This window comes from Triturus cristatus, chromosome 11 (assembly GCF_964204655.1).
Source record: "Triturus cristatus chromosome 11, aTriCri1.1, whole genome shotgun sequence".
Classification (NCBI taxonomy): domain Eukaryota; kingdom Metazoa; phylum Chordata; class Amphibia; order Caudata; family Salamandridae; genus Triturus; species Triturus cristatus.
Genome location: NC_140594.1, coordinates 1,122,932,368 through 1,122,946,429, shown reverse-complemented (window position 1 = coordinate 1,122,946,429; position 14,062 = coordinate 1,122,932,368). Strand labels below are relative to the sequence as shown.

Here is a 14,062-nt window from a genome sequence, read left to right as displayed (position 1 = left end):
TTCAGGATCTCAATCTTCAGTCATAACCTGACATTATGTTTTTTTCTTCTTTCAGATTTTTCACTTCCAACTTCTTTTCTCTAGCATTACTTATCTTATATATGCTTTTTTCCCTAGATTTATGATATGCTTGCAATTTTGTCCTACCTCTTTAAAGTATTAAGTCGCTTTGTTTCATTTTATTGTTTGCTTTAGTTTTTATTTGTTACACTAAATGTTTCATCGTTTTCATTATCTTTCACTCCCACAGGTATTCTTACCCTTATTGCGTATTGCCCCTCGTCCTCCGTTTGGCCCATTCCGATGTCGTCTGTGTCATGTGGCCTCACCCCTCCCCTCTTGTTTCCTTGAATCCTCTCCTTGTAAGTATGTTTCATATTCATATGTTCTTTTTGTTCCTTTTTAGTTGTTTTTCTGTAAGGTTCTTTCCTTCCTCTTTTGTCTTGCTCCTCCCCCCTCCCCCTTTTTCTTTTCCCCTTTTCTCCTTCTTTTCTTCTTATTCATTCTTTTCTTATTCCATTTTCTTTATTCTTTTCTCTCTTTTTCTGTCTACCCGCAACTGTATTCCTTTCACTTACTATTCTCCTCTTCTTTTATGTTTATCAATAGTAATGTTTTTATTTTCATTCCTTTTTGCCTTCTCGTTGGTACATTTGTGGGCTTTCGTTCATTTACTAAATGTTATCTCACAACTGATTTTTGCATTGTATGTTCATGATTTAACGATGTCAGCTATTTCCAGCTAAATTCAGAGTTACCACATGGAATATTAAAGGGTTGAATAATCCGATTAAAAGACAACGAGTATTACCCCACTTAGCCAGATTAAAAACTGACATTGCTCTACTCCAAGAAACCCATCTTTCTGACACTGAAGCATCTACACTGAAGAAATGTTGGGTAGGCAATGTGTTTTCTTCCCCAGCCTTGGGTAAGAAAAATGGCGTTCTTATTTTATCTCATAAAAAATTCAATGTTTCAGTTATTTCCCAAGAAATTGACTCTGATGGCCGCTGGGTTATTGTTAAGTTACTTATAGACAATATACCGTTGGTTTTCTTTAATGTTTATGCTCCAGTTTCTGTTGACAATACCTTTTGGTTGCATATTTCTGACAAGTTACTTTCAATTGATGATGACTATATTATTTTTGGCGGAGACTGTAATCAAATTTTTGATCCCTTTTTAGATAGGAATCCCTCAGTCAAATTTATACCTAATAAAATGCACTCACAATTTACTTCTACAATACTTAGGAAATCTTTAGTTGACATCTGGAGACTCTGCCACCCAGACCTCCGAGAGTATAGTTATTTTTCCCCCCCACATAAATCACAATCTCGTATTGACTATCTTTTTCTAAGCAAATCATTAACTCAACACGTACTCCATTCTAAAATAGGGTCCATTTTAGTCTCAGATCACGCCCCGGTTTTTGTTGATTTTGACTTGATTCCCCATAACCAGGCTGGTGGACGATGGCGATTTAATAATTCTTTGCTTGTGGATCCTAATTTCTCTACCTCAAAAACAACGAGAGGGTGAGGGACTATCACTCTTGTTCCCCCAGATTAAATCAATTAAACAACAAAAGAGTGACAAAGGGATAGGGAGCAAAAAAAGAGAGGCACGGGCAAAAACCAAAAATATTTGTTAAAAGAACCCTCACTCACCAACCTAGTTGGTGACATGCTTCATCATCGGGTTCCCACCAGAGAGGCCGAATGCCTCTCTGGTGTGCTGCGACGCCTGTGTTACAGCGGAGCGGGTTTCTGGTTGTGAAGGGAAGTGAGATTAAAAGGTGAATGATTTTAACCAATGACAAGTTTATTCTTGGCAAATCAAAAACCAATAAAAACGTGAATTGGGCAAGTTCTGGCCAGTGATGTTGACCAGGGCTTGACCAATTTTTAGGTCGACATGTTTCTGCTTATGGTGCCTATTCGGCTAAGCTTTCATCAGGACCAAGGTAGTCTCCACGGCGGTATGCACACTCTAAGGCGCACCCTGACCTGTGGAGATCAAAAGGTAAAACTCACGGTTTTACCCAGGAGCCTCCTATTATCCGGGGCTCAGAATGTCTGAAAAAGAAATGGGACAGACGAACCACATATAAAGAAACATACAAAGACAAAACATTGTTTGATTGCAGTTACAAACGTGCTTGACTGAACAAACATTTTGTGGAGCCGTGCTGTACAACGAGAAAGGGTCTATTGGTAGCAATATTAGCCAGCAAGACCGCAGTACGAGTGATTATTCGTTGTATCTTTTACTAGTGAAAGTGTGGACTGATAATTATAAGAATAGAAAGCACTATTTGTGTCTAATTACGATTACTTAGTGATGTCTGCACTATTGACAAGGTGCAATCGTAGTGGCTAGTTGGCCGGAGTGTATGTCAAACATATAGCGAACTCGTGAAGTGGCATGCTAAAAACAAGCGTCTTTGATGGTTCGACAGCTAGTGATTCCAGTGGTGATAGCTATAAAGCACGCCAACGGGGAAGAGGAAGGAATAGGCGACAATATAACAACCAGACCTGGCATCCCTTCCAGCAATCATCTTTCCAACCCCCACCATTTCACCCTATGATGGGTTGGAACCCTGGCTTCCTACCACATCCCCAATACCAACAGAATCAGTACCGCCCCCCTTTTTTAGAGAGGGGCAGAAGAGGCCGCGGACGGAGAAGAGGACAAACCCAAGTCCAATGGCAACAGGACGAATCAGTGGGGGACAACACACGGAGCAAGGCACCACGAGCAGGCCCCAGCAACCAAAGAGTTTGATCACAAATCTCTCCTCAGTGGTACTGACACCAGATGAGACATCAGTCTTGGAAAAGGGACTAGGTTTTGTACCTACAGCCCGCTTCGATAAATTCAAACTGAAATGTGAACTCTCGAGTTTCTTCAGGAAACTGAAACTGAAGAGTTTCTTTGAAAAACAGCCTCTGGATAATACCCAGCCGCTACAAAGTGATACAGGGTTGAAGGTAAAATCCACCTTCACCCCGCCTCCTTATGCTATTCCACCGGAGATTACAGCTTTTGAACAGGCGGTATCCAACGATATTGATGCCTTTATAGGACCTCCACAGGTCAGGGTGCGCCTTAGAGTGTGCATACCGCCGTGGAGACTACCTTGGTCCTGATGAAAGCTTAGCCGAATAGGCACCATAAGCAGAAACATGTCGACCTAAAAATTGGTCAAGCCCTGGTCAACATCACTGGCCAGAACTTGCCCAATTCACGTTTTTATTGGTTTTTGATTTGCCAAGAATAAACTTGTCATTGGTTAAAATCATTCACCTTTTAATCTCACTTCCCTTCACAACCAGAAACCCGCTCCGCTGTAACACAGGCGTCGCAGCACACCAGAGAGGCATTCGGCCTCTCTGGTGGGAACCCGATGATGAAGCATGTCACCAACTAGGTTGGTGAGTGAGGGTTCTTTTAACAAATATTTTTGGTTTTTGCCCGTGCCTCTCTTTTTTTGCTCCCTATCCCTTTGTCACTCTTTTGTTGTTTAATTGATTTAATCTGGGGGAACAAGAGTGATAGTCCCTCACCCTCTCGTTGTTTTTGAGATATTTTGCAGCGCACAGCTGCGAGGGTTAACTCCCTAGCCTTGCCTTACTTTAGCGACTCTACTTATAGCAGCATGGATAACCTTGGCCTCTCTTACTCGAATGAAGAGGTGGATGCCCTTTTGGCAGACCCCTCACTTTTTTCTGACCCCTCGATCGCCCAAACAATCTCGCAAACCACAGAATGGGATAAATTGAGCGAACAAAAAAGAGGGCGAATACGCACCATTCTCCATGGCACAATTCTCACTGAGTACTTAAGAAACAACATAGCACCCAAAGGTCTGTTAGTTACAAACGCCCCTCGCATTTTTCTGGATGATGCACAATTCAGAAAAGAATGGGCACAGATCGCCTGGCACTGTACCAGGGATTGGTTAGTGCTTATAATAAAAACAGCACTAAGGCTCTCGGAGGCTATTATGGTAGAGATCCAACTTACGGAAACCCACTTCAGAACTACTTTAACTGGCTACAAAAAACGATTGGACGAATTGAACAAAGAGATTAATGAATACAAGGACTCTCTCACGCAGTCTAAAGCACAAAAATTCCAGAAGGATTTAACAAGATGGTCCTATACAAAGGCTTATCCATACACTAGCCCAGACTACACCCCACCTTCAAGAAATGACTACAATACGGACAGTTCCTTTGATGGTTCGACAGCTAGTGATTCCAGTGGTGATAGCTATAAAGCACGCCAACGGGGAAGAGGAAGGAATAGGCGTCTAATTACGATTACTTAGTGATGTCTGCACTATTGACAAGGTGCAATCGTAGTGGCTAGTTGGCCGGAGTGTATGTCAAACATATAGCGAACTCGTGAAGTGGCATGCTAAAAACAAGCGTCTGTGGTGTTTGCCAGGCGCCGTTGCTCCAAAGCATGTCTCACATTAAAAATAGCTGCATGAAAAAACCAAATAGCCCTCTTACTTATGCTGTTGTTGTTACTAACATCATGGGTCCGGGAGGGGGGTAGTGAGCTATAGTATCTGGCGAGATAAAAAAAGCAGATCGTAGCTGTTATCATCTGCTTTTGGAATGGGATTTAGGAGGGAACCTGCTGCGGTGTCTTAGCGATTCGTCAACTTACTTCCATGCTCGCACACTCCCGCGATCAACCTCGATCTGTCCTCCTCGGCCCGGATCTTGGTAATGGTGCGGTGAACACGGAAGTAAATACTTCCTGGTTCTAATCACGTGATGGTTTCTAAGTACGTGTGGTCCAATAAGGTGGGTGAATCCGAATGCGGAAAATCCCTGCCATTGGTTGAGTCCTCGTGATTAGTGTAGAAGGAGGGGCGGGTAATGACGAGTGTGAGAGTTGGAATCTTATTGGCTTTCGCCAAGAGAAGGAGGTTCTTTTGGGTAGGTGTGTTTGATCTGTCATATGCTACCAATCGAAGCATATAATATCGATGTCTGAACCCCGGTTTGTGAATTGTTATGTGCATATATGTATGATGCAGATAAACACTCTTCTCTAGATGTTAGTATACCCGAGTTGGTATCGCATCGTGCGTACAAACTGAGGGCAGCATAACCAGAGGAGTTGGTCCTCTATGCTGTCACAACACACAATGCAGTGTGTGCATAAAAGAACTACACGGAGGCTACTAAGGAGTTGATGTCGTGTATAATGGAATCAGTTTTTCAATATGGAACCCCATGGAATATTATCATTCAGTCCTTGGAGATGAGTAGATAAACGGTAAACCCAGCGTTGTTCTTTTTCAAATAGCAGTTGTTGGTTGTTTGCTCCAGGCTTGAGTTTCTCGATTACCGTCCATCTCATGTCATTCGTGGTATGGTTCAACTGTAGGTAATGTTCCGCCAATTTAGTGCTCAGTTTGCGACATCGGATGGTGCTGCGATGTTCGCAAATTCGCTGTTTTATCTTTCTGCTCGTCATTCCGACGTACCTCAGTCCACAAGGGCAAGTGATCATGTAGACCACATCGGTGGAGTTGCAATTGGTGTGCATTCTCTGTGTCCATTGTTTGCCTTGTTCCAGTAGGAGGTATTTAGATGGGGAAGTCAAATGGCAAACACTACATGACCCACAGGGGTAGTGGCCCACAATGGGCGAAAGGCCCCATGTACTGGTAATGGACTGATCTTGGTTTCTTTCTTGAACTTTCGGACGGGTATGTACAAGGGAGTCCTTAATACTTCTTGCTCTCTTATAAGAGAATAAAGGCTTCTCCCAGTCATGTTTATTACTTGTCAGTATATGCCAATTTTTCTTTATGGATTTGCTCACCGCGTTTGAAGCTGCGTTGTAAGTTGTGACGCAGGTGAGAGGTGTAGTGTCCTGATCACCTTTCTCGTAAACTTCCAGTAGAGCTTCTCTGTTCTGGTTGCGAGCTCGTTTGTTACTTTTTGCCAGTATTTTGGTAGGGTATCCACGATCTTTCAATTTGGCAGTAAGATCATTGGCTTGCTTTTTGTACATTGAGACCTCGCTGCAATTACGACGGAGCCGTAGGTATTGACCAAACGGCAGGTTTTCCCTCAATGGACGAGGGTGGTAGCTGGTAAAATGCAGTAAGTTGTTTTTTGCAGTTGGTTTGTGGTGGGTTTTAGTTTGAAGGATATCGCCCACCCTGTTAATTACCACATCCAAGAAGATCATTTCCTCTTTATTGTGAGAATGTGTGAAATTTAGGTGAGGATCGCATTCGTTCACCCAGTTGTAGAAATCAAGGAGGGAATCCTCAGATCCCTGCCAGATGATCAAGACGTCATCAATATATCTTTTCCAAAAGAAAATATTGGACGAAAAAGGGTTTTGTGGCGTTAGGATGAATTTGCTCTCAAAGTCAAATACATACAGTCCTGCTACCGAAGGTATGCACACTGAAGAGTGTGCATACCGCCGTGGAGACTACCTTGGTCCTGATGAAAGCTTAGCCGAATAGGCACCATAAGCAGAAACATGTCGACCTAAAAATTGGTCAAGCCCTGGTCAACATCACTGGCCAGAACTTGCCCAATTCACGTTTTTATTGGTTTTTGATTTGCCAAGAATAAACTTGTCATTGGTTAAAATCATTCACCTTTTAATCTCACTTCCCTTCACAACCAGAAACCCGCTCCGCTGTAACACAGGCGTCGCAGCACACCAGAGAGGCATTCGGCCTCTCTGGTGGGAACCCGATGATGAAGCATGTCACCAACTAGGTTGGTGAGTGAGGGTTCTTTTAACAAATATTTTTGGTTTTTGCCCGTGCCTCTCTTTTTTTGCTCCCTATCCCTTTGTCACTCCTAATTTCTCTAGCCAATTCAGTTCTTTTGCCTCAGAGTTTTTTAAAAATAAATACCACTCCTGATTCCTCTCCTACTATGATTTGGGATTCTTTCAAAGCAGCTGCAAGAGGTTTCATCATTAATTTTGTCTCTCAGAAGAAAAAAAGTTTTGAAAGGCACTCAACTCAATTACTTGCCAAAATCAAAAAACTAGAGTATGCTTACTATCATTCCTCTACTGAAACTGCTTTAAAAGAACTTATTACCGCCAAGATCACTTTTAATAAGTTATCTACAGAGGCGGCCTCTTCTTATCTCCTAAAAAGCAGTGCCCGTTATTACGGAGGCCAGAATAAAATGGGGAAATTATTAGCTAATTATTTAAAAGGGCGTCGCGATAGAACTAAAATAGATTCCCTCACTAGTTCCAATGGCGATATTCTTCTTAAAGACGAAGATATTTTAAATGAATTTGTCTCCTTTTATAAAAATCTTTACACTCCAGAATCCCAACCACTTCAGTCTGATCTGTCTGCATATTTTCAATCAATTAGTTCCCCCTCTTCTCACCATATTGACTTTGATTCGCTACAAGCAGATATTACTTTGGCAGAAATTTCCCATGCTGTTTCAATACTGAAACGAGGTAAAACCCCTGGCCCTGACGGATTCACCATTGAATTTTATGGACATTTTTCTAAGCTTCTTCTCCCAAAACTCCTCCTCTTATTTAACTCCTTTATTACAAGTGGATCCTCTCAAGGTACTTTTCAGGATGCTATGATTTGTTTAATTCCAAAGGAGAATAAAGACCCTTCCTTTTGCAAAAATTATCGCCCCATATCTTTAGTTAATACGGATTACAAAATCTTTGCAAAAATCCTTGCCTTACGTATCGATCCTGTTTTGCCTGAACTTATTGGTCCTGAACAGTCGGGCTTTGTAAAAGGTCGACTATCCACTGATAATTCTAGAGTCTTTTTTAATATACTTAGCAAGGCTCCTTCTATCGATTACCCCCTTGCTGCCATTGCGCTATATGCTGAGAAAGCCTTCGATAGGATCAGTTAGGACTTTATGTTCCATGCTCTAAAATGGATAGGGTTTCCTCCTAAACTAATCTCTTTGATTTCTTTATTATACTCTGGTCCCAAAGCGTCTATTTTTGCTAATGGTAAAGTCTCAGACTCCTTTTCTCTTTTTAGAGGAGTACGTCAGGGTTGCCCCCTATCCCCTCTATTGTTTGTAGTTGCATTAGAACCTTTTTTAACCAGAATTAGACAAGATACTCAAATCACAGGCTTTCAACTAGGTTCCCATCAAGTTAAAATGTCTGTTTATGCAGATGATGTTCTCCTATATTGTTCCAACCCAGTTACTTCTATACCTTCCTTCCTTTCTCAGGTTGATGCTTTCTCAAAACTTTCGGGGTATCGCCTCAATGGAGACAAATGTGAGGTTTTGCCCCTTAATGTCCTGTGTCTCAGACACTATTTCAGTCAAACAGGATTTTCCTGGCAGTCCTCTAAATTGAAATACTTAGGACTGTGGTTTTCCCCAACGATCTCAGAAACCTTAAAATTGAATTTTGATCATATCACTAAGAAACTCAATAACTCAATTACTAAATGGCATCCCCTTTTTCTTTCGTGGTGGGGTAGGTTAGACTCTATTAAGATGATGCTTTCTCCCCTTGTCTTATATTCTCTCTCAATGATTCCTGTACATATAGCGGGATACTACATCAAAAGAATAGATCGCATTTTATTAAGATTTCTTTGGAAAAACAAACCCTCTCGCATAGCTCTATCCACTCTTAAGAAGGATAAATCAAACGGAGGACTTAAATTTCCTGACTTCAAATCGTATCACTATTCGTTTTCTTTAAAACAAGCCTCTCACTGGCTTTCTTCTGACTCTTTTACACACCCTCCGGTATGGTTGTCCATCGAAAAATTCTTCACTTCCCCCTTCAAATTTTTGGAAACTCTTGCTTTCTCCGCTAACACCTCCTTTTTGCGTTCCTCTGTTATTTCTCATACTCACAAACTTTTGGCTCCTCTCCTTCCCTCCTTCTATCCCTCCGTTACTTCCCTATCTCAACAACCTATTTGGCACAATAAACTGCTACGCATTAAAAATCGTACCTTTTATTGGAAATTATGGAAATCTAAAGGCCTGATATGGATCTCTCAACTTTTGTCTGATAATAACCCTTTATCATTTTCTGACCTTCAATATACATTTGCCCTTCCTAATTCTTTTAAGAAGCAATATGACCTTTTACTCCCTTCTCTTCATCAATATCTTTCATTACTTCCTTCTCTCCCATCGCTTCCTATGACATGCTCTACGTTATTCCCTTTATTGTCCACTTCCCCTTCTGCACCTTCTCTTTACAAATGTCTCTGATAACCTTCAGGAAGGCTTAAATCAAAGACTGAATTGGCATGGGAAAGAGATCTATCGCAATGTTGGACTGTCGCCGTTTGGGATAAATTGTGGTTAAAGATCCATAAGACCTCACGAGCAGCTAATACTACCCAAACTCTTTATTTTGTTTACCAACGCTTATTATATTCACCTGCGATTTTAGCTTCCTTCTCCTCTACTACACCGTCAACATGCTGGTTTTGCCCTTTCTCAAATGTTGACCTAAAACACATGCTATTCGACTGTCCTAACATTGACAAATTTTGGCATTTAGTTTGGTCTCAAATTAATAAAATTTTTAAAACCAAGGTCCCCTTTTCCTTATCAAATATTTTTCTAGGTTCCCTATCCCCTTCTTGGCCTCAATCCCCATCAAACTTTCAGCTGATAGATTTGTTAATAGCGATTGCCCTACACTTAATCACCTCTAATTGGAAACAGGCAGATAAAGTCACTTACAAAGCCTGGTGGAACGCCCTGTGTTTTCATCATAGACTAGATACTAACTGTCACTCCTATTTCTCTAGCAATTAAAAGAGATTTATTATGGTTTCTTCTCACCACATATTTATCTGACTTTGCTTTCTCAAACGCTTCCACCACTGCTATTGGGAGTACGTCGGACAATGTCCGTAAACCGCCATGATGTTGTTTCGTTGTCTTTTTTTGTCTATCAATCTAGAACGGTTATCATATTTCACATTTACATGAATATATGATTATATCTTTTTCTTAGTTTTTCTTCATTACATACAATGTTTAATCATACAGTTTTCATCCTTCATCATATCCCTTTTCGATGATAGATGTTATTGCTTCTCACCCCTTCCCTCCACCCTTCCTTTTCTTTTTTCTTTAATCTAGGACATAATGTTTATTGTAACCTTTATATTTCTTATCCTTTATCTTGTATTTTAATTATAGTTCAATTGTTTTTTGATTGTATCATTATTCTATATTTTCTGGTTTCAATAAACTCAAACTTAAAAAAAAGAAGAGCGTGTTTAGAACTAAATACATATATTATACATATATATATATATATATATATATGAAAAAAGAAGAGTTGCCTCAGGAGAAGGAGCCACACACGTCGAGTTGATACCTTTTAATTTGGGGATTGCAGAAGCATTACACCAGCACTCCAACACCAGTAATCGTGCCATACGCGTTTCGAGCCAACCGCTCTTGTTCACTGGCATACCGGAAACATAGCAGCATGAAAAAGTGCGCTGCAACCAAGGTTTAAATGTTCAGCCTCAATGGGCGTGTCCGCTAGTGCACCCTGGATAATGCAGTCCACTTAAAATACTTTCCCCAGTGGGCGCCGCCATGCCAAAATAGTTCTTACCCAAGTGGGGTGTTGAAGGACAGCTCGGTTTCAGTCTCTGCAATGTCACATCCCCAAATTGGCCTCGATGCTCCGCAGGCATCTCAATACTCGTGACTCTGCGGACCTGCTGTAATAGGCAGTGGGGCTCCTTCGCGACTCGGGCCAGCCGCTAATATGAAAAAAGAAGAGTTGCCTCAGGAGAAGGAGCCACACACGTCGAGTTGATACCTTTTAATTTGGGGATTGCAGAAGCATTACACCAGCACTCCAACACCAGTAATCGTGCCATACGCGTTTCGAGCCAACCGCTCTTGTTCACTGGCATACCGGAAACATAGCAGCATGAAAAAGTGCGCTGCAACCAAGGTTTAAATGTTCAGCCTCAATGGGCGTGTCCGCTAGTGCACCCTGGATAATGCAGTCCACTTAAAATACTTTCCCCAGTGGGCGCCGCCATGCCAAAATAGTTCTTACCCAAGTGGGGTGTTGAAGGACAGCTCGGTTTCAGTCTCTGCAATGTCACATCCCCAAATTGGCCTCGATGCTCCGCAGGCATCTCAATACTCGTGACTCTGCGGACCTGCTGTAATAGGCAGTGGGGCTCCTTCGCGACTCGGGCCAGCCGCTAATATGAAAAAAGAAGAGTTGCCTCAGGAGAAGGAGCCACACACGTCGAGTTGATACCTTTTAATTTGGGGATTGCAGAAGCATTACACCAGCACTCCAACACCAGTAATCGTGCCATACGCGTTTCGAGCCAACCGCTCTTGTTCACTGGCATACCGGAAACATAGCAGCATGAAAAAGTGCGCTGCAACCAAGGTTTAAATGTTCAGCCTCAATGGGCGTGTCCGCTGGTGCACCCTGGATAATGCAGTCCACTTAAAATACTTTCCCCAGTGGGCGCCGCCATGCCAAAATAGTTCTTACCCAAGTGGGGTGTTGAAGGACAGCTCGGTTTCAGTCTCTGCAATGTCACATCCCCAAATTGGCCTCGATGCTCCGCAGGCATCTCAATACTCGTGACTCTGCGGACCTGCTGTAATAGGCAGTGGACAAGAGCGGTTGGCTCGAAACGCGTATGGCACGATTACTGGTGTTGGAGTGCTGGTGTAATGCTTCTGCAATCCCCAAATTAAAAGGTATCAACTCGACGTGTGTGGCTCCTTCTCCTGAGGCAACTCTTCTTTTTTCATATTAGCGGCTGGCCCGAGTCGCGAAGGAGCCCCACTGCCTATTACAGCAGGTCCGCAGAGTCACGAGTATTGAGATGCCTGCGGAGCATCGAGGCCAATTTGGGGATGTGACATTGCAGAGACTGAAACCGAGCTGTCTTTCAACACCCCACTTGGGTAAGAACTATTTTGGCATGGCGGCGCCCACTGGGGAAAGTATTTTAAGTGGACTGCATTTTCCAGGGTGCACCAGCGGACACGCCCATTGAAGCTGAACATTTAAACCTTGGTTGCAGCGCACTTTTTCATGCTGCTATGTTTCCGGTATGCCAGTGAACAAGAGCGGTTGGCTCGAAACGCGTATGGCACGATTACTGGTGTTGGAGTGCTGGTGTAATGCTTCTGCAATCCCCAAATTAAAAGGTATCAACTCGACGTGTGTGGCTCCTTCTCCTGAGGCAACTCTTCTTTTTTCATATTAGCGGCTGGCCCGAGTCGCGAAGGAGCCCCACTGCCTATTACAGCAGGTCCGCAGAGTCACGAGTATTGAGATGCCTGCGGAGCATCGAGGCCAATTTGGGGATGTGACATTGCAGAGACTGAAACCGAGCTGTCTTTCAACACCCCACTTGGGTAAGAACTATTTTGGCATGGCGGCGCCCACTGGGGAAAGTATTTTAAGTGGACTGCATTTTCCAGGGTGCACCAGCGGACACGCCCATTGAGGCTGAACATTTAAACCTTGGTTGCAGCGCACTTTTTCATGCTGCTATGTTTCCGGTATGCCAGTGAACAAGAGCGGTTGGCTCGAAACGCGTATGGCACGATTACTGGTGTTGGAGTGCTGGTGTAATGCTTCTGCAATCCCCAAATTAAAAGGTATCAACTCGACGTGTGTGGCTCCTTCTCCTGAGGCAACTCTTCTTTTTTCATATTAGCGGCTGGCCCGAGTCGCGAAGGAGCCCCACTGCCTATTACAGCAGGTCCGCAGAGTCACGAGTATTGAGATGCCTGCGGAGCATCGAGGCCAATTTGGGGATGTGACATTGCAGAGACTGAAACCGAGCTGTCTTTCAACACCCCACTTGGGTAAGAACTATTTTGGCATGGCGGCGCCCACTGGGGAAAGTATTTTAAGTGGACTGCATTTTCCAGGGTGCACCAGCGGACACGCCCATTGAGGCTGAACATTTAAACCTTGGTTGCAGCGCACTTTTTCATGCTGCTATGTTTCCGGTATGCCAGTGAACAAGAGCGGTTGGCTCGAAACGCGTATGGCACGATTACTGGTGTTGGAGTGCTGGTGTAATGCTTCTGCAATCCCCAAATTAAAAGGTATCAACTCGACGTGTGTGGCTCCTTCTCCTGAGGCAACTCTTCTTTTTTCATATTAGCGGCTGGCCCGAGTCGCGAAGGAGCCCCACTGCCTATTACAGCAGGTCCGCAGAGTCACGAGTATTGAGATGCCTGCGGAGCATCGAGGCCAATTTGGGGATGTGACATTGCAGAGACTGAAACCGAGCTGTCTTTCAACACCCCACTTGGGTAAGAACTATTTTGGCATGGCGGCGCCCACTGGGGAAAGTATTTTAAGTGGACTGCATTTTCCAGGGTGCACCAGCGGACACGCCCATTGAGGCTGAACATTTAAACCTTGGTTGCAGCGCACTTTTTCATGCTGCTATGTTTCCGGTATGCCAGTGAACAAGAGCGGTTGGCTCGAAACGCGTATGGCACGATTACTGGTGTTGGAGTGCTGGTGTAATGCTTCTGCAATCCCCAAATTAAAAGGTATCAACTCGACGTGTGTGGCTCCTTCTCCTGAGGCAACTCTTCTTTTTTCATATTAGCGGCTGGCCCGAGTCGCGAAGGAGCCCCACTGCCTATTACAGCAGGTCCGCAGAGTCACGAGTATTGAGATGCCTGCGGAGCATCGAGGCCAATTTGGGGATGTGACATTGCAGAGACTGAAACCGAGCTGTCTTTCAACACCCCACTTGGGTAAGAACTATTTTGGCATGGCGGCGCCCACTGGGGAAAGTATTTTAAGTGGACTGCATTTTCCAGGGTGCACCAGCGGACACGCCCATTGAGGCTGAACATTTAAACCTTGGTTGCAGCGCACTTTTTCATGCTGCTATGTTTCCGGTATGCCAGTGAACAAGAGCGGTTGGCTCGAAACGCGTATGGCACGATTACTGGTGTTGGAGTGCTGGTGTAATGCTTCTGCAATCCCCAAATTAAAAGGTATCAACTCGACGTGTGTGGCTCCTTCT

The 14,062-nt window shown here is 43.5% G+C and overlaps 1 protein-coding gene across 1 annotated transcript in view; it reads left to right on the top strand.

Moving 5' to 3' along the window:
• The window catches only part of LOC146786163 (uncharacterized), a 656,587-nt gene that overhangs the window by 464,002 nt on the left and 178,523 nt on the right, over positions 1 to 14,062 (top strand). The window contains exon 3 of the mRNA XM_085635693.1: positions 251 to 362. Coding sequence (XP_085491819.1) covers positions 251 to 362 — 112 coding nt within the window. The remainder of the gene's footprint in view (positions 1 to 250; positions 363 to 14,062) is intronic.